Source organism: Dendropsophus ebraccatus, chromosome 14 (genome assembly GCF_027789765.1).
Source record: "Dendropsophus ebraccatus isolate aDenEbr1 chromosome 14, aDenEbr1.pat, whole genome shotgun sequence".
Lineage (NCBI taxonomy): Eukaryota > Metazoa > Chordata > Amphibia > Anura > Hylidae > Dendropsophus > Dendropsophus ebraccatus.
The window spans coordinates 43,474,097-43,494,942 of NC_091467.1; the positions used below are offsets into that span (position 1 = coordinate 43,474,097).

Genomic DNA, 20,846 nt, shown 5'->3' on the forward strand with positions numbered 1-20,846 from the left:
ACTATGGACACCAAAGGACATTATTACACGGGACATGCTTGGGCACCTGGAGCTGAAAAGCACAGGGCTGGGAATAGGTGCAGAGAAGGGTAACCAATGTAAGAACCAGTGTAATAACACGTTGTTCGGTCGCTCCCTGGTCTATCAACCTTGAAAGGAGGAGCACAAGAACGACTGTAACAATCATCGTCCTGTGTAATAGGGTGAACGATTTAAGATGGTTCGTCATAGCCGTCGTTTGAGATAATTTATCATTAATCCTTAATGGACAAAAAATCCTCCAGTGTAATACCACCCTAAAAGCAGTGAGACTATTGAACTCTCTGCCACATGATGTTATCGTGGCTGATTTATTACATAAGTTGCAAGGAGGCATGGGTGACTTTACTGAAAAATATAACATCACAAGTTATGGCCACTAGATTTCTGAAGGTGGGATATTGATCTAGACATTTATTGTCATTGCCATAATTGGAGTTAGAAAGGAATTGTCTTTTTATTCTTTATTGAGAATAGATGTCTATAAGTCTCCACGCTTCTCTATGATGCCCTTCTCAAGAAGAATTATTACTAGAGATGAGCGAACCTCGAGCATGCTCGAGTCGATCCGAACCCGAACTTTCGGCATTTGATTAGCAGTGGCTGCTAAACTTGGATAAAGCTCTAAGGCTATGTGGAAAACATGGATATAGTCATTGGCTGTATCCATGTTTTCCAGACAACCTCAGAGCTTTATCCAAGTTCTGCAGCCACCGCTAATGAAATACTGAATGTTCGGGTTCGGATCGACTCGAACCCAAAACCAGTTCGCTCATCTCTAATTATTACCCCTTTAGCCTCTCTGCAGCCACCCAGCATCCTGCTCTGTACTGATGAGGGGCAATTACTCTGAAACAGCTGTTTACAGATGGGTATTCTTTTCTTTTTCTGGCTTGGCATACACAGAAGAGTTATGTTCTAAGACCCCTAGTTGGATTAAAATACTGACATGAAGGGAAAACTACCTGTAAAAGGTGGAATCAGAGAGCTACTGTCCATAGCTTTCTTCTCTGGATAAATACAGAAGAATTAAAGGTTGGACTTAATGGACTATGTGGGATTTCTGGGTCATTCACCACTTTCTAGTGCTAGGAAGTTGTTGGGCTGGATCGACCTTCTTCAGTCAGCAGGATTCAAATGCAGATCGTTGGGGTCCGTGCAAACCTGACCTTTTGGCAAGTTCGCTCATCTCAAGTAAAGGCTATTTTACACCATACCTCAATTAGCCTATAGTCGGCCTGTGTAAAAATGTAAAAGTGTGGCTGACTCGACTGCACAAACGATCGCTGCATCGTTCCTGTAGCTTGAAAACAAAAAATATAAGATCTGTATTTATACAATTTGTTTTTGCGTAAAGGATGCGCCAATAGAAGTCAATGGGGTTCATTTAAAATGGATGACACACGGATGCACCATCCATGTGCTGTCCGATTTTCTGCTGATGCATTCCCTAGCAAGCCCTAGGAGGAAAGGATATGCAAAATAGCTCTAACACCTCTTGAGCAAAGAGATGTCCCTTGAGGTCAAGTCTCGCTCACACAAGGAGCCTTAAAACATTGACTGGGGATTTTATGCCAAGCCAAACAATCTCTCCAAAAATAAAAGATTTCCCATCTGCAGACAGCTGTTTCGGGGGTTTTGCCCCTCATCAATGCAGAGCAGGGTGTTGGCTGGCTGTTGAGAGTTATAGACGTGGGTCAAAGGGGTAGTGACTCTCCTTAAAGGGGCACTGCAGGCAAAATCAATTTTAAGATATGTTACTGCCCAACAAAAGTTTTGCAAATGACTAATAGACACTTACTACAGCATTTCCTGTTCATATCTCTGTAAAATTGGTGACGTCACGTCTCATCTGCTTCAGTGCCAGCGGCTCCTCCTTCTCCAGTCTGTCCTGCAGGAACACCCCCACTGCTCCCCGCTACCTCTGTCTGCTGGAGAAGGGTGCCCGCATGTGCTCCAAGTCAGCAGGGGTGATCCCTACAGCAGGCAGAGGTAGCGGGTAGCAGTGGGAGCCGGCGGCTGCCGGACTAGGTGTGAGTGTGGTTGCTGGCACTGGGCTGGTGCTGGCAGCCTGGGGAGGGGGGGCAGGGAGCTGCGGGAGGCCGACGGGGGTGATCCCCGGTGAGGGGAGAACTGTAAGGGGTTGTGGGAAGAAGTGGGAGCCGGCAGCTGCCGGACTAGGGGTGAGTGGGGGCCGCCAGCACAGACAGGTGCAGGGAGCTGGGGGAGGATGGAGGGGGTGTTCCTGCAGGACGGACTGGAGAAGGAGAAGCCGCCGGCGCTGGAGCAGATGAGATGTGGCGTCACCAATTTTACAGAGATATGAACAGGAAAAGCTGTAGTAAGTGCAGGGAAAATGCACTATAAGTGCATTTCCCATAATAAGTGTCTATTAGTCATTTTCAAAACTTTTGTTGGGCAGTAACATATCTTAAAATTGATTTTGCCCGGAGTACCCCTTTAAGGAGAGCCCGTCATAAAGACGTGTGGAGACTTACAGACCATTGCCAAGCCCTAGGCAGTCTGCACCCTGTGGCCTTATTATTATCCTTCCATCTGTTTTTTTTGCAGATCCGTAAAAAACCGATGCAAAACGAATGCTGCACTAGTGGTTTCTCCAGGACATCAATGATTCTGATTTCTGAGGTCTGAAAAGATGTGAGGATGAGGCCTTATAGGACTGCAAGTAACATCCAAGGAGGCCTAACTGAAATGTCCAGACTGCCCTGCTATATAGCTAGACTGCCCCTAAATGAAGCAATTCCCAAAGTGACAATAACAGTTTTCTAACATCCCAGTCCAGAAAATAATGTATGAAAAAATGTATGAAAATGTATAGTTCTACAATTATTTCAAAATCTGATCGACATCATCATCTAGTAAGTGATGGATTAGTGATCTGTTCTAGAAGCTATTTCATACTTGCCAGGAATGTGTGGAGAAGTGTCTGTAGAGTCTGGACATGGACGTAGCCCCTTCCACCCTATAGACAGCAGACATACAATGGGAGCACATTCCAGCAGGCTTCAGCTGACTGCCACTAAAAGGGAGACTCTTTTCAGGAATGGCTGGAATGGGACATCTGCCACAGGAGGAACTATTTGATTCTTGGAAGTTGGTAAACATTGCTGACAATGGTCGGGGGAGCTCGGATACTGTATTTATAGTACCTGGACCAGATTAAGGATGGTGAAGGCTCTGGGGCAGGTCATATGGAGGGACACTCCATAACTTGCATTTTTAAGATAAATTTTAAAACCTTTTTCTGTCCCATTTGTACGGTGCATTAATACCACCATTTTGCCCTTTGGGGCACGGATACTGTATGTCGGCATCCTGTTAAAATCTGGCACCCCGTCAAAAACTATGCTACAGCTCATGGCGTGAACTAACATGTACATTCCCATTGAAAACAATCACAATTGCATAAGAAAATGTGATATGTCTATTCTTTGTCCTTATTCACACATGCCGTAATCTACAGATCCGTATTTCCGTATTCGAGTTAGTGCACATTGTTGTCTATCTGGCTATTCACACGTGTGCGGACCCAGATTTTTTTTACGGATCCTCTCATAGAAATCAATGGGATCCGCAATTTTTTTACAGATTGCAACCTGTTTGGAGTCTGTATTTCCGTAAAAAATATGGATAAGTTATAAGTGACATGCTGGGGGAAAAAAAAAGGATTTACAGAAATACGGATGCACTACATATGCCCAATTTGTAATTTTTAGCAAATAGTCCTGGTGGATAGCGGGAGAATCTACGGACTTGAAAAAAATACTGAACGTGTGCATAAGGCCTTTGTGTGTATTTCTTTGTCCATGATGAATACACTGCAGATTTTATGCTGAGTTCCATTATTTGTTAATTGATTTACATAGCATAAAATCTGTATATGCTGTAAGTAAAAAAGCATCATGCCTGTCCAGTGACCACACTGGTCATAGTGGGACATTATTTATAGGGGGGGGGAGGGGGCTAAGGGGGCATTATTAGTGTATGGGGGCACAGTATTACTATGGGGAGACTATTGTATTGGTGAGGGAGCTATGGGCTCATTATTACTGTATGAGGACATGGTGGGGACATTTTTACTGTAAGGCTATGTTCACACAACGTTTTTTTCTCTCTGTTTTTGAAAAGGAAAATAAAGATAAAATGATGTCCGACATTTAGCTGTTTGGCCGCCAGTCAGTGCAATGATGGCCGTTGGTACATTATTCTAGTTAGATGGACTAATTGCTCTTTGGGTGTGTTTAATCGAAAAGTCCATTGAATTTACTAGTAAAAAAAAGTGAAAGGACGGTGTCATTTTTATACACTGTGTGCCTTGAACGTCCGTCATTCCATTGACTTCTATGCATTCCATTGAGGTCAATTAAAATGCTGTAATAGCGAACGTATTTTTAAAACTTAAAAGAGGACGCCTTTTTCTCTTTTTCTTACATAGTGTGAACATAACCTATGGGGCACAGGAGAGCATGGGGGCTCAAGGGGAATTAATATGGTATTGGGCCACAATGGTGGCATCATTACTATATGGGGCAATGGGGGACATTATTACCATATGGGGGGATAGTGGGGCATTATTATGGTATTGGGGCACAGTGGTCACATCATTACTATACAGAACACAGACAGGGGCGTAGCTAGGATTCATGGGGCCCCATAGCACAACACAAAGCACTATATATATATATATGTGTGTATTATGCTCTGTGATGTGGCCAAAAAATAAAATCTCTTGTGGCCAGAGGCAGAATCCTGGCTGCAGCCACAAGAGTGACTGGCAGAGCAGAGAGCCAATGGCTGCTTGCTATGACAGTCCACTGTTTTTACCTATAAAGGCCCATTAGGAGCCCTTATGGTTAAATACATAGTTGCAGGAGCAGACTACCTTCTGCTTAACCACTTATGCACTGCAGTATGTAAGTGACCCAAAGTTCAGAAGACAAGGAGATATCTGCTTTACTGCTGGTGCACTGATAACCCCTGACCTCTGCATGGAGCCCTGCACATTTTACTTTCCTACTTTATTGTGCAGCTGTAAAACAGAGGTCATAGGTTATCAGTGCAGTGAAGCAGAGATATCTGTCTTCTGCTTGTTAACCCTTTTTTGTTTTGTAGCATGTAAGTAAACATTGGGTCCCTTACACACAGCAGTACATAAGGGGTTAAGCATAAGGACACATGCTCTCATGTTCTCCCCCGGGCCCCCCTTCTGCACGGGCCCCATAGCAACTGCCTACCCTACCTCTATGGTACCTAGGCCACTGGGCACAGTGAGACATTGTACTGTATGTGGGCATGGTGGGGCATTATTACCATATGGGGGCATAGGCGGATATTATTATGGTATTAGTGAAAAGGGGCCATTATTACTAAATTGGGGAACAGGGGGCATTATGTCTGTATGGGGAATTATTATTGTGGGCTCAGGTGGTTTTATTACTGCTGTATTTACACTTATGGGGGCACCATACTCAAGTTGCAGCTGGAAGAAGTCATCATGGCCGTCTGAATCAGATGATGAAGGCTGCAGAGCTGAACAGGCCCACCGAGGGGTGTCATGGAGTACATCACAATTTGTTCTTGTCAGTTCTTTGTCTACGACTACGTATTTCTCGCCTATAGCATAGAAATGTCATGTGAATGGGGCCTTCAAGGAAATGTCTGGGAAAAATAGAAAACTTTCTGGGCAACATGGTGGTGTAAACATATAAACAAGTTATACATATTGATTAAAGTGAAGATTTCATGAAAACGGATGAAGGTAAGAAAACGACCTTCTTTCTTGGAGTTCAGTGTGCTGTGAAAACTTAACAGCAGGTTACAGTACTGTTAGTATCCCTTTAAGTCAGGGGTAGGGAACCTTGTCTCTCCAGCTGTTGCAAAACTACAACTCCCATCATGCCTGGACAGCCAAAGCTAAAGCTGTGGCTGTCCAGGCATGATGGGAGTTGTAGCTTTGCAATAGCTGGAGAGCCAAGGTTCCCTACCCCTGCTTTAAGTGAAGTATACTTTTTGCTTTTGTATACACTTAAAAAAAACAACAACAAACTTAAAGCTTTGTTCACATTGTGCATTTGTACCATACGTTTTCTGTTTTGTTTTTTCTTTCAAGGAGTTTACTCATCAAAACTAAAACCGCATATTAAAACGCACATGACTGATTTGATGGAAATGTGAAAATCCTCTGCTGACAACCTTCATCCAATGCAAATCCTGCTCTTCACCAACAGAACATCCGAAGTTCTGGGGTACAAAAAGGGATAACGCGACGTGTATGGTCGCCTCATAGCGGGGAAATACGGTAAAAAGGCGGAGCTACTTGTTTGAAGCCATGCGGCATAAGAGCGGTCAGGCTGGACGGTATAACAGTGGGCGTAACTATATGGATCTCCAATAGGACGCCACTAAGAGGGCGTGGTTTGGGTACACTAGTGACTGGGGGCGTGGTTAATCTGGCACCCGGTAATTCGGTACCGGTATTGTGTTCCGTGCACAGTGGCAATCAGAGGGGGAAGCTGAGACCGTGGAGCTGACAGGAAGTCAAAACCGTAGGTTATAGAGCGGAGGTAACGGGAAGGGAGAGGGTGATGGGAGGACACGTGTCATGGAGTTACATCAGACACGTCACACCTAGACATAGTGGGATTTACGCTGTGACGTCACGGCTGCCACGTCATTTAGCGCTCACTGTGACGTCTCCGCCCTGGGCCATCACTTACAGGCGGCTTTGTGCTCCTACTAATAGAATATTAAGGACACTTGTGGCTGACAAGCTGTTCCCAAACTACAACCCCCAGCATGCCCTGCAAGCTCTACACAGCTGAGAGTTGTAATTTGACACCAGCTGGAGAGTCAGGGGATGCAGGTGTAATCTGCTGGGACTTGTGGTTCTTTCTGAATGGAATATCTTTGCCCATTAGACCAGCATTAAAGGGCACCTCCACCTGCAGGGTATGGGTGGATGTATAGGTGGCACCATGTGATGTCATCCTGCACTGACAACACACTGTCCCATCTGCTGCTGCTGCTTAGGGAGATCCAATGCTTTCCTGCCTCTGTACACTTATGGCCACAGCTGCCATGCAAATGTAGATATTTGTATAAAGTATAACAAGAGACATTGCATGGAAACACCATGGCCCCCCCATGATAGATCGCCATGGTGCCCCCCCCCCATGATAGATCGCCATGGTGCCCCCCCCCATGATAGATCGCCATGGCCCCCCATGATAGATCGCCATGGTGCCCCCCCCATGATAGATCGCCATGGCCCCCCATGATAGATCGCCATGGTGCCCCCCCCCATGATAGATCGCCATGGCCCCCCATGATAGATCGCCATGGTGCCCCCCCCATGATAGATCGCCATGGCCCCCCATGATAGATCGCCATGGCCCCCCCATGATAGATCGCCATGGCCCCCCCATGATAGATCGCCATGGCCCCCCCATGATAGATCGCCATGGCCCCCCATGATATATCACCATGGCCCCCCATGATAGATCGCCATGGCCCCCCATGATATATCGCCATGGCCCCACATGATAGATCACCATGGCCCTCCCCCCATGATAGATCGCCATGGCCCTCCCCCCATGATAGATCGCCATGGCCCTCCCCCCATGATAGATCGCCATGGCCCTCCCCCTATGATAGATCGCCATGGCCCTCCCCCCATGATAGATCGCCATGGCCCTCCCCCCATGATACATCGCCATGGCCCTCCCCCCATGATACATCGCCATGGCCCTCCCCCCATGATACATCGCCATGGCCCTCCCCCCATGATACATCGCCATGGCCCTCCCCCCATGATACATCGCCATGGCCCTCCCCCCATGATACATCGCCATGGCCCTCCCCCCATGATACATCGCCACGGCCCTCCCCCCATGATACATCGCCATGCCTCTCCCCCCATGATACATCGCCATGCCTCCCCCCCCCATGATACATCGCCATGCCTCCCCCCCCATGATACATCGCCATGCCTCCCCCCCCCATGATACATTGTCATGCCCCCCCCCCCCCCCCCCGATACATCACCCTGGCCCCCCATCATACATCACCATGGAGCAGGTTTTTGTTTATGATGGTAAGTTCACACTAGAGTAACACATGTGGCCACAGTGCCTGTCAGCTTTATTATTGGGCGACTGACAGCTGCCATCAGACAGGCCTGGAATTATGGGCCATAATACAGATGCAAAAATGCTTGTGTTACTTTCCCACCTCAGGCACCCCGAATAATTTTCTATGAAATACAAAAAGGCCTTTCAGTGACTCACAGGTGACTTCACATAGGGATAACGCCCCCTGCTGTGCACCCCACATAGGGATAACGCCCCCTGCTGTGCACCCCACATAGGGATAACGCCCCCTGCTGTGCACCCCACATAGGGATAACGCCCCCTGCTGTGTACCCCACATAGGGATAACGCCCCCTGCTGTGCACCCCACATAGGGATAACGCCCCCTGCTGTGCACCCCACATAGGGATAACGCCCCCTGCTGTGCACCCCACATAGGGATAACGCCCCCTGCTGTGCACCCCACATAGGGATAACGCCCCCTGCTGTGCACCCCACATAGGGATAACGCCCCCTGCTGTGCACCCCACATAGGGATAACGCCCCCTGCTGTGCACCCCACATAGGGATAATGCCCCCTGCTGTGCACCCCCACTTAGTGATAATGTCCCCTCCTGTGCACCCCACATAGTGATAATGCCCCCTGTTGTGCACCCCACCAAAAAAATAAAAACCCATCATACTCACAAAATCCAGGCATGGAGCAGGTCTTCATCAATTCTGGCCTCTAGCCTGTGAGCTGTGGGGACGGGATCCTTCGGCAGGTACTTTGATGTTATATCACTGCATCTGCTGTGTCTGTGGTGTCTCCTAGGCTGTTGGCCTAAAGTGCCTGCAGCCTATGAGAATGAATGGAGGAGTAGAACGCTGACAAGTCCTGCTCCTCCATTCTCTTCACACAATGTTCAGCCCGCTCACCCTGCACTATATTATTGTTACAGTGAATGGGCCAAACATTACAGAGCGGGGCGGCTGCGCAGCTTCTAGGGATTCTTAAAGTGGCAGTGTCCTCATGCCCACCGAAATGCAGTAACACCCCGATTGGGAACCGTTTCTTAGTGTGAATCCAGCCTGCAGATGTGAACAGCGTCTATAGAATGGTCCTTTTGGTTTCCTGCAACTATAATTGCAGAACACATCATAAATATATATTAAAATGGGGTGGAGGTGGCCGGACCCCCAAACTTTTATTGAAAGTATGGTTAGCTGGTGCAGGGCCACATAGCAAATGCAGTGTTGGTACAAAACAGCACCACATCCCTTAGTAGCCTTGCTGCCATCTGTGCCACTTTTAGCTTGCATTGCGGTCTTGATTCACTGAGGATATGATAGACAACCTTCATACGCTGCCAGTGGGGCTGCCACAAAGCCGCAGCCTCACTCCATGCACAGGTGTGGGAAGATTAAAATCCTATATGACAGCTTGAGTGAGTATAAATAGCTGACCGCTGCCCAGTGTCTCCTACCACCAGAGTATCAGCGGCCATAGGGCTGGAGGCAGACATGGCACTTGGGGAGGATATTAGCTGCCTGTTATCGAGAAAAAACGATATCTATCTATCTATATCTGTACTATATATACAGACAGATGTAACAGGGACCCATATTACACCTACAGGAGCTAGGACATCCCATTCTAACACCATATGCATTATTATAAGGTTGGTTGCAGGTATATCTGCTTTCTACCACATTTTGGAGGTTTCTGGGAATTTCTGCCTATTCATTATCTCAGGATAAATATATATACTTATCGCAGGCAAGTTTACATTCACTTAATGTAGATTGTGTCCACTTGTTGTTTTTTTTGTTGTTTTTTTTTTAATAAGAACACTTCCCTTCTGTACCTTATTTAGCCCTTTACCATATTTAAATGTTTTAGTCATGGCCTCTTATCCTGTTTTTCCTTTACACTATACAGATTTAGATCCTTAAAGGGATACTCCACATAGTAACATTTTTCTTAATATATTGCTTTAATAAAAATATAGTTTATAATAATATTTATTTGTATAGTGCCAACAGATTCCGCATATACAATGTGGTCCAAAAGTAGGTGGATAGTATGTGGAATATGGTTATGAAGGGGGAGATTTATCAAACATGGTGTAAAGTTAAACTGGCTCAGTTGCCCCTAGCAACCAATCAGATCCCACCTTTCATTTTCCAGAGAGTCTGGAAGGAATGAAAAGTGGAATCTGATTGGATGCTAGGGGCAATCGAGCCAGTTTAATTTTACTGTCCACCTACTTTTGGACCACCCTGTATATAAAATCTATCTATCTATCTATCTATCTATCTATCTATCTATCTATCTATCTATCTATCTATCTATCTATCATTTTAAATTGAGTGGCAGCAGTAAGGGTTGACAAGGGCCTCTTTGCTGCGGCTGCCACCAATATTCGTGTCGGAAACTGCAGGTCTGTCTAAGCCACAGAATAAGTGTTTAAAGTGACTCTGTACCCACAATCTTTCCCCCAAACCACTTGTATCTTCGGATAGCTGTATTTAATCCAAGATCTGTCCTGGGGTCCGTTCGGCAGGGGATGCAGTTATTGTCACAAAAACAACTTTTAATCCGGCAGCGCTGTGTCTAACGGCCGGGCTTACATTTGTATATGCATTAGGCTGGCACCACTTCTCCGTCCTTCCTCCCCACCCTCCTCAGCATTAGGAATGATCCAGGAACATTTACTGCTGTTTGAGCTTTGCACAGGTGTATTAACGATCCAGCCCATGTTCATTATACACACAGGTGGGGAATAGGAAGCAATCTGCCTGGAGCATTCCTAATGATGAGGAGGGCGGGGAGAAGGGACAGAGAGGTGGTGCCAGCCTAATGCATATACAAATGTAAGCCCCGGCCGTTAGACACAGCGCTGCAGGATTAAAAGTTGTTTTTATGACAATAACTGCAACCCCTGCCGAACGGACCCCAGGACAGATCTTGGATTAAAAGCAGCTATCCGAAAATACAAGTGGTTTGGGGGGTCAGATTGTGAGTACAGAGTCGCTTTAAGGAGAATTCGGGATAGGGGGCTTTTTTTGTCAAAGTGCCGGGGAGGATGAAAGAAATAACGTGCACTTACCTCCCGGGCTCCAGCACTGATGCCCTTATACTGCAGCTTCGGTCCCCGGCAGCTTCCTGGTTAGAGAGAGGACCCCGGCAGTTTGGCAGAAAATCCCCTTGCCCAGAATTCTCCTTTTAAAATGGCAAAATATATAACTAAACAACAAAACTGATTGATAATATTGCTTTATAACTATTTAAAAGTGAGGTATAAAGTTTACGTGGCCGTGTACATTTTCACCATGGCACACTGCCTGTGATTGTCTATATACACTAAGTATAATCACACAGACGGGCGCGCTCCCAGTGTTGGCAGATACATCAATGACCTTAGCTGCACTCACCAGCAGATTGCTGTGTCTGCTGTTTCCATTGGAGATGCATGCACAGTGCTTGGTAAGTGTCCATGTACATGCCATGCTGCAGGACGGGGGGCAATGGTTTGGAGGCACTTGTGTTTAGTGTGTACCTTTGCTGCAGGTTGCACAATGACTGTGTGTACACATTCACCTTTCAGGTTCTGATCTGGACTCGCTGTATTGATCGTACCAAGGATCAACATGAGTGTGGGATTCATTGGCGCTGGACAGCTGACCTATGCCCTAGTCCGGGGCTTCACTGCAGCAGGTGAGTGACATAACTACATGGCTCATAGTGTCCACTGTGTGTATATAGGAAGATGTATTTATTATTCCAGTGCCAGATTATTGGAAACCATTGATGTGTGTGTTTCATACACAGGGCCAGTTCACACGGAGTAAAATTGGCGGAATTCCTGTGCGCGCCTCCGCTTCTGTCGCTTTCTGCTCAATTTTACTGTGTGTGAACAGACCCTAACAGGTCATTGTGTCTTTATTTTCCTGGCATGCCTATAATTCTGCATCATGGTGCAATGCTTAGAGCAAGTACAGACTGTCATATGTACAGTGCTGTCATATTACTACAGTTGTGATGATCATGTCTCTTGTTACAGGAGTGTTGGCAGCGCACAAGATTATTGCAAGCTCCCCGGATACTGATCTGCCCACGGTGGCCGGACTGAGGGTGAGATGAATTGTCATAGATGAGAATTTAGATATGATGCAATGGAACCATACAGCCACAGGTTGTCCTGTATCCTGTCCCCCATGCACAGGTTTAGGGGTGTCGGTGTAATCGGTGTAGCTGTGTAGATTATGCTGGCAGCTGTATGTACTGGTATATATCGCTATGGTGTCTAGCTGACTGGGACCATTGTTTATTTCCATGGCCAATGCTTATTAGCGTGTGTAATAGACAAAGACAACACTGTATGTAACCCATTCATTGACTGACCGGAGACTACGCTCTTAAAGAATACCTACTATTATACATACATACATAATATTCCTACATGTCAAATAAATAACTACTATCAATAAAGGGTCAGAGGTCTGTTTATCTAATATGAGGCTTTTAGTTAGTTTTTTTTTGCAGCCCCTGAAATGTTGAGGAGAACCCCTGGCCTCATGTAATTGTCTATACATGTTCAATAGTTGTCGACCAAATGTTAGAGAGGCCTATTTTCCCAATCTCTCCATATACATGAGTGTTTTGGGGGCATAGGCCATGTGTCCTTATAGGAGAGAGGTATGCCGCTGCAAGACAGCTTTGGTGGCAGCTTATGTCTCTGAGAATGAAAGGGTCAGCCAGTCAAAATGCAACATGCCCAATCTTGCCCTAGAGTTGGGTGACCCCCATACACTTTAGGCAGCCGGTCCCACCAAAGTGGGTGGGTTGAGCTAAGTGACCTTTAGTAGTCGAATATTGAAAATCCTACTCAGCTTTCACCTGTGGCCGATAAGGTCCAGACAGGGTTATCCATATTTATTGGTGCAATAAACTAGGTAGATAACACAGCAGTGCACAGGCCAAATAACCATAGAGAGTCATATTCAGCGCACTCCACTTATATAACACGCCATCTCTCATCAAGTATATTCCAGATTGAACTAGTTCTAAATCCTCAATTTGATTTGTGCTCTAATTATCATTATTCATTAATATCAGTATTCAAAACCCAGATCATATGATCCCTAGGTGGGCACAACTGAGGCAGAAATGCAATGAGAATACAATTTGAAGGCATCATTTAATTGCTGTGCAATGTATGATTTATAAGATAATATAATATTTTAGTATGTTGCCATTTTATATAATTTATTTATAATTTGTTGTTGTATTCCCAGAAACTTGGTATAAATTTCACCACCAGTAATAAGGACGCAGTGAAGAACAGCGATGTCCTCTTCCTGGCTGTGAAACCTCCAATCATTCCCTTTGTGCTGGACGAGATCGCCTCTGACATTGAGGATCGTCACATGGTTGTATCATGCGCGGCTGGTGTTACTATTAGCTCTATTGAAAAGGTAACATCAATCCTTAGTGTGACATATATTAGGTGTACAGTCTAGTAAAGCCATTCATAGTGTGCCATGTGGTCAGGAATGTACTGACATCTATTACTTCATCAGCTGCTAATACCCTCCTGTATTCTCTGCCCAGTTGTTGTTTACACATACTTTTATTCTCTTCCCCATTATTGTTTACCCCTCTATTCTTATCTGTAGCAGAAGTTCTTAGCTGCTTGTTATATCCCCTGTTAAACCTCCTGCAACTTTTACAGAAATTGGGCGCCTTCCACCCAGCTCCCAAAGTCATCCGCTGCATGACCAATACTCCTGTGATTGTAAGAGAGGGGGCCACAGTATACGCCACAGGGACCCATGCAGAAGTGGAGGATGGAAAACTTCTTGAACAGTTGATGCAGAGTGTGGGCTTTTGTACCGAGGTGGAGGAGGACCTGATTGATGCTGTTACAGGACTGAGTGGCAGTGGGCCTGCTTATGTAAGTGCAAAAAGAAGGGTCAAGATGTGTTATTTCCTCATTGTGTTGTGAATCTGAAGAGGTGGAGGATAAAATATCATAAAATTATTGCTGGTAAATAAAAGGGGTCCTCTACACTTTCGTGTTTATGGGGCCTGGTAGGTATTCAGGATCCTCTACAATTTACTGTTTATGGGGCCTGGCCGTTATGCAACCCATTGTACAATGAAGCTCATTTGTATAACAAAAATTATGCCCCCCACCACCCCATATAAAACTCGTCCCTTGGTGCACTGGTATTATTACTGCTCATATCCCTTTAATTAATAGCATAAAGGCCATATTACTATGCTATTACACGCATAGACAGTAAGCAGGGAGCTGCGGGAGGGGCTGCCCGAACGATCCTTAGATCATCAGGCTGCCCATTGAAGTTAGTGGCGGCCTGCTGCGACACTCCTATTAAATGGAGCGACGAGGAGAAGACTGTCACTGACATGATCGGGATCCTTTTAACGTGTCCTATCACACCAAACGATTATCGGCCTGAACGATCAGTTATCAGCCAAGTACAGCCAATAATCATTTAGGGCCTTAACATTTTCCAGTGTCACCATATTAGATGTCCTAATTGTTTTGAAGCTAATTTCTCCCAGAGAGTCTTGTCCCTTCTTCACAAAGATTTCCATGTAAATACGGGGAATGCAGGGAGATGCAAGTAAGTGGTGATCATTGAGGAGTTTGCCATCATGTTCAGGCTTCATTGGGAATTAGTATAGCTGAAACCATTGGAAGCTTTATGCTGCATGGCAGTGTGGCTGTGCAGCATGCAAACTTCCCCAGCTCAGGAATTCCGCTTCTCCTGTTATTTGAGTCTTTTTTTTTTTTTTTTTTTTTTTTTTTTTTTAACACTGGGTAACGAGTTGGGTTGCTAAAAACATTTTCATCTGCCTGATGCCCAGCTGCCGCCATTTCAAGGGTGCTTGGTCCCTCTTGCCATGACGTGTCAAAATGGCCACTGCAGCAGTCACACATTAAAGGAAGAGGAGTAACCAGATGCCCTTGGTATGCTCTTGGAGTAATATGGATTGAGTAAGTGTAAAAAAAAAAAAATGGAATACACCTCTAATAATGAGACAGAGCACTGGTGAAGCTCTCTGTCCAGTCATACTGAACTGCATGACTTATGTTTTTACTTCAACTTTGTATAGATTTGCATTATACATACAGTATACTGCAAATTATTACTTCCTTCCTTATTGTTTAGCTTCATGCTTTCAACCAATACCAAAGCGATAGTGACCGGTAGTGCCGGGAAGCAAGAAATAGAGTGTGTGTGGGGCAGATTAAAGGAGGTTATCCGGCTTTAAAAACATGGCCACTTTCTTCCAGAGAAAGCACCACTCTTGTCTCCAGTTTGGGTTCAGGTTTTGTAAGGGTCCATTTACACAGAAAGATTATCTGACAGATTATCTGCCAAAGATATGAAGCCAAAGCCAGGAAGGCGGAATCTCAGGCTTTCTTTTATGACCTGATCTCTTTTTATAGTCTGTTTCTGGCTTTGGCTTCATATTTTTGGCAGATAATCTGTCAGATAATCTCTCTGTGTAAATGGGCCCTAACCGATTTACTTCCATTGAAGTAAATAGAGCTTAATTGCAAACCACACCTGAACTGGAGACAAGAGTGGTGCTGTCTCTGGAAGAAAGTGGCCATGTTTGTGTGTAGCACTGGATAACTCCTTTAAGTAGCTGTCAGTAATAGAGAGGTTATATGGAGCTGTATGTGAAAGATGGAAGCCTACAGAGCTGGGAGAAGGGCAGTGGTGGGGCAGTCTGTGTGACAGAGATGGTGGACCATGGGAGTTGTCTCGTTGTGGCCTGGAAGAAACTACATGAAACAAGAAAGAAGTGATGTGGGATTATGTAGCACTATTTATACCGACAAGTAAGATTTGCCATTAATACTCCTGTCGCTTATTCTTTCAGGCCTTCACAGCCCTGGATGCACTTGCAGATGGAGGAGTAAAGATGGGCCTTCCCAGAAGGCTTGCAGTTCGTCTAGGAGCCCAGGCCATGCTGGTTAGTTGTTTCATCAGCATTTTCCTATTCAGCCTTTTTTTCTAATGTAAGTTAAAATGGTTGTCTGGGGATTAGAAGATGGCTGCAGCCATCTTCTCCCTAGCACTTGCCTCCTCTCAATCCATGTCTTATAAGTATCCCTTCTGAGATGTGGGGGGCAGGTCTAAGTCCTGATCATCGCCTGCGGGCAAAGCTACGGCAGCGTGCAATTCAGTGACGCTGCGCAGCAATTGGACTTTGTGACAGAGATCCGCACTCCGATGTCACGAATGGGGGGGGGGCAGATGAAAGTTTTAGTGCCAGAGAGCAGAACGTTTTAGCTTCTCTTCTGATTTTGGAAGATTTCCTACCTACAAAGAATGAAGAGGTGGGAATTTTTTATCGTAGATACACTTCGCCTGTGAGAGACAGAATCTGTTTGGTACAGAAACCTTTGTTTGCAGTTACAGAGGTCGGACGTTTCCTGTAGTTCCCTCCATTCTTTGTAAGTGGAAAAAACTTGCAAAAAAGTGTATACTTATTTTCCCCACTATATATACTTTGTTTCTCTGACTATATAACACCCCTATATTTCCTTCTAATAAATTTAAAGTGTGACTGTTGTTTTAAAAAACTTTTGACATGTCAGAGAGACATTTCAAAAGTTTTGATTGGTCCGGGTCTGAGTGTTCAGACTAAGACTAAGTGAGACTAAGGCTCTGTGTCAGACGATCAGTCGACTTATCAGTCATGCTCCGTTATAAGTCCGACTGATCACGTGACACAGAGCCGGGAGAGGACCGCACTTAACGTGGTCTTCTCCCGCCTCTATCTCCTGATTGGTACTGGTCTGAACTCTCTGACCCGGACCGATCAAAACTTTTGAGATATCTTTATGACATGTTAATAGTATTATGAATAAAGTTTCTTTACACACTTAAAAAATGGATATATGAGTCAGAGGAAAAACAAACAGTAACTGATGTGTAAAAAACAAACAAATATACAACACTGTTGCAACAACTGTAAGACAAAAACACAAATAAACCCAGCTGTATTTTTGATCTTCATCAGGGAGCAGCTAAGATGCTTTTGGAGTCAGAACAGCATCCAGGGCAGTTGAAGGACAATGTGTGCTCACCAGGGGGCGCCACTATTCACGCTCTACATTTTTTGGAGAGTGGAGGATTCCGATCCCTTCTCATTAATGCGGTGGAGGCATCTTGCATCCGAACCAGGTAAACATTCAGCCACCAATGTGTGTTCAGTGCTAGCTGACTTGTTATGATTTTCTATTCACTGCTATTATGTGGACTTCTAGTCCTCCGCTTCCCTTAAATTGGTTTTCCAATTTAAACTTACTTTTCCTTATCCACATTACAGCATTGAGCTCTTTTTGCCGGCTCCATAGATAACAAATAGAGCTGTGGGTCACACGCCGCAATGCGGGTCCATTTATAACAAAGGAGCTTGGGCCCAGATCTAGAGGTTCGCGGGGGGCACAGAGGTTGGACCCCCTGCAATCTCATACTTGTCCCCTGTCATCTGGTTAGGGGACAAGTGAGGTTAAATCAGAATACCCTTTTAAAAGATTTTATGTGAGATATTTGAGCCCAGGACAGTTTTGCTTGCTTGGCTGTTTTCGTAACGCTCATCGTGGACAGATACATGCAAGGACATCTCTGCATTTATCCCTGCCTGTCAATGACAGGAAGCAGCCACTTCATCAGGGGAACCCTGTTCATCTAAGAGATGTGGGTTAAATCACAGGAACACCTCTGTGTGCATTACATAACCCCTAGCCACCAGGTAGATCCAAGTAGAGCCACCAGGTGGCAGTGTGACTCAGCTGTACATACAGTAGATGCTTTTTCAACTGACCATAGAAATGAATGTATTTATTAAGACCAGTTCACACGGCTATTTAGAGGGTGGTCCATAACATCGTTGTTATGAAATAACGGCAATTATTTGCCATCCACTAAATTTCAACAGTGTGTGAACATAGCCTTTCTGTGTTTTCAATCCACTCCTAATTTTGGTTGCAATATGAGGACCAAAATACTGAGCAAAAATACTGTGTGTGAACCCAGCCTTACTATAGATGACAGTCTTATAAATGTCTTCTTTAACAATGTGTTTCTTGCCGTGAGGATGGAGCAGGTAGAGAGCGCATTTAGGCATGTTCACACAACGTAAGTTCCGCTGTAATCACGGCCGTTGTTGCAACAGCCGTGATCAGTACAGAACTTACGTTGTGCTGCAGGCTGAGGGAATCCCGGTAGGAGTGTATACACATGGTATACACTCCGGCTGCAATCCATAGCTATTCAGTGAATAGTGGCCGCAGAAAACCCTGTCAGTTCACACAATGGAGTGTGCGGCTCCTGCCGCACGCTCCATTGTGTGCAGTGCGGAGTTTTGATGCGGGCCCACACGGATGATCTTTTCTGAGACTGCCCGTTCTGTGACCTGGCCGGTCTTATACAGCGTGTGAACATAGCAAGTGATTTTGTAGTGCTCTCTAGGAGTCTAAACATCCATATCACACTTCAAATGTTTTAACCTCTTCTGTCTCTCATAAATCACAGAGAGCTCCAGTATTATGCGGACCAGGAAAAAATCCCCGCAGCTGCCATCAAAAAGACAACGCTAAGCAAAGTGCAGCAGGAATCGCCATCGGTCTCCACTGCTGCCCAGGGAGCCAAAGTCAGTCTGTTCAACAACAGGACACCAGGAGTAAAGAAGTTCTGAGAGATCCCTGAAATCCCGATCAACTAAGGCTATAGGCAAGCTGCAGAGATACTGGCATCAGTGACTGGTATATGTCTGGCGGCAGCAGCTTGCTCCTACCTGCTCAAAGGGACTTCTCAATGTTTTAGTTTATTTTATCCTGATAAACAATATAAAAAAATGCAATAGCTATTATGTTTCTAAAAAGACGGAGGTAAGGTGATGCTGGGCACACGTCTCTTACTGTCTAAGCATTTTATGGGGCAGGGATACTGTGAGAAGCCTTTCCATATCTTTTCGCCTTGATCTGCAATGGTCTCAATCATGGGAGGTATCATAGGGCTACAATCCCAACTGATGACCGTGAATGAGGTGATGCAGGAGTTCAGGTTGTCCCAGTCCAGCCACCATCACTAGTATCTCTTGGGATGAAGCTTTGTGACCACAAGTGTCAGTATAGCAATAGTCATAGTGCAGCGTGGTGCCACTCTCAGCCCCCCTGCTGATCAGCTCGAGGGAACAGGACGAAGCTGCAGGAACAAGAGCAGCATTGTTCTCTATGGACCAAGGTAATGAAGAGACCATGAGCACCTCCCAACAGCTGAATAACAGGGCTGCTGAGAGTCCGGCATGAAGGTTATAGGGTTTATGCAGTGCTACAAAAACATGGCCACTTTTGCACCACTCTGGGCTCCAGATTGGGTGGGGTTTGAAATTCTGTTCCATTGAAGTAAATGGAGCTTAAAGAGGTTATCCAGCGCTACAAAAACATGGCCACTTTCTTCCAGAGACAGCCCCACTCTTGTCTCCAACTTGGGCGGGGTTTTGCTGCTCAGTTCCATTGAAGTGAAAGGAGCTTAATTTCAAGCTGCAACTGAACTGGAGACAAGATTCGTGCTGTCACTGAAAGAAAGTGGCCATGTTTTTGTAGCACTGGATAACCCCTTTAAAGAGGACCTGTCACCCCCGATGCCGGGGTGACAGGCTCCCGACCCCGTTAGAGCCCCTCATACTTGATCGCTGAGATGAGTCCGACACTCATAGAGAATGAATGGTTCCCGCAGGGATATCTCCGTCCCGGGACCGGCCGAAGAAGCGGGACCTGGTGCAATCAAGTAAGTATGAGGAGCCCTAGAGGGGGGTCGGGAGCCTGTCACCCCGGCACTGGGGGTGACAGGTCCTCTTTAATTACAAACCACACTTGAACTGGAGATAAGAGTGGGGCAAAAGTGGCCATGTTTTTGTAGCGCTGGATAGTTGGAAAAACGTGGCCACTTCTAGAGACAACACCTTTCTTGTCTCCAGCTCAGGTGCGGTTTACAAATTAGCTCCATTCACTTCAATGGAACTGAGCAACAAAACCTGCACCCAAACTGAGGACAAGGGTGTGCAAACTACAGAACCCCAACGGTACACCCGTCTCCGCAGCCGCGCCCGTCTCCGCAGCTCCTGTAGACTCCATTCTATGGTTTGCCAGATTCTGTATCCACCCAAAGAATAAACCCGCTCGTTCTTCAGGCAGATGGCGGAATTTAGCAAACTATAGCGAGCAGCGGAGACGGGCGCGGCCACCAGAGTCCCCGAGTGGGTGTTCTATCAGGATTCTGTAGTGTGCACATACCCTCTAAAACAAAGTAGCCGTATTTTTCTATTGCTGGATAACCCCTTTAAGAGCTGGAAGACGACTTGCTCTTGTGCTTTGTATACAGGCAAAGAAGAAATTGTGATAGAATAATTATTTTTTAATCTTTTCTATTTCCTTTGGTTACTGTATCCCAACAATGACAGGGTTCTCAGGACAATAAAGCTGCTTCCTTCTCCTGTGTCAGCCTGCCGGTCATTCTGTCACACACACACACTTGCTGGGCTTCATTTGGAGTCATATCAGTTATAATACTATTAGTAGCTGGATTTGTCCCAGCACTTTCTATGATCTCCCTCTAAAACCTCATTCAGACAATAGTAATACGGCTGCGTTTTGGTTCCTA

General features: G+C 45.6%; 1 protein-coding gene across 1 annotated transcript; it reads left to right on the forward strand.

The window, feature by feature from the left end:
* Positions 1-6,473: 6,473 nt before the first annotated feature.
* PYCR1 (pyrroline-5-carboxylate reductase 1) lies at positions 6,474-20,681 on the forward strand. The gene is made up of 8 exons (XM_069953670.1): positions 6,474-6,605; positions 11,738-11,847; positions 12,194-12,264; positions 13,428-13,607; positions 13,865-14,086; positions 16,054-16,146; positions 17,200-17,363; positions 18,717-20,681. Exons 2-8 carry the CDS (start codon positions 11,781-11,783, stop codon positions 18,877-18,879), a joined length of 960 nt encoding a protein of 319 aa, XP_069809771.1. The 5' UTR covers positions 6,474-6,605; positions 11,738-11,780; the 3' UTR covers positions 18,880-20,681.
* The last annotated feature ends 165 nt before the right edge of the window (positions 20,682-20,846 follow it).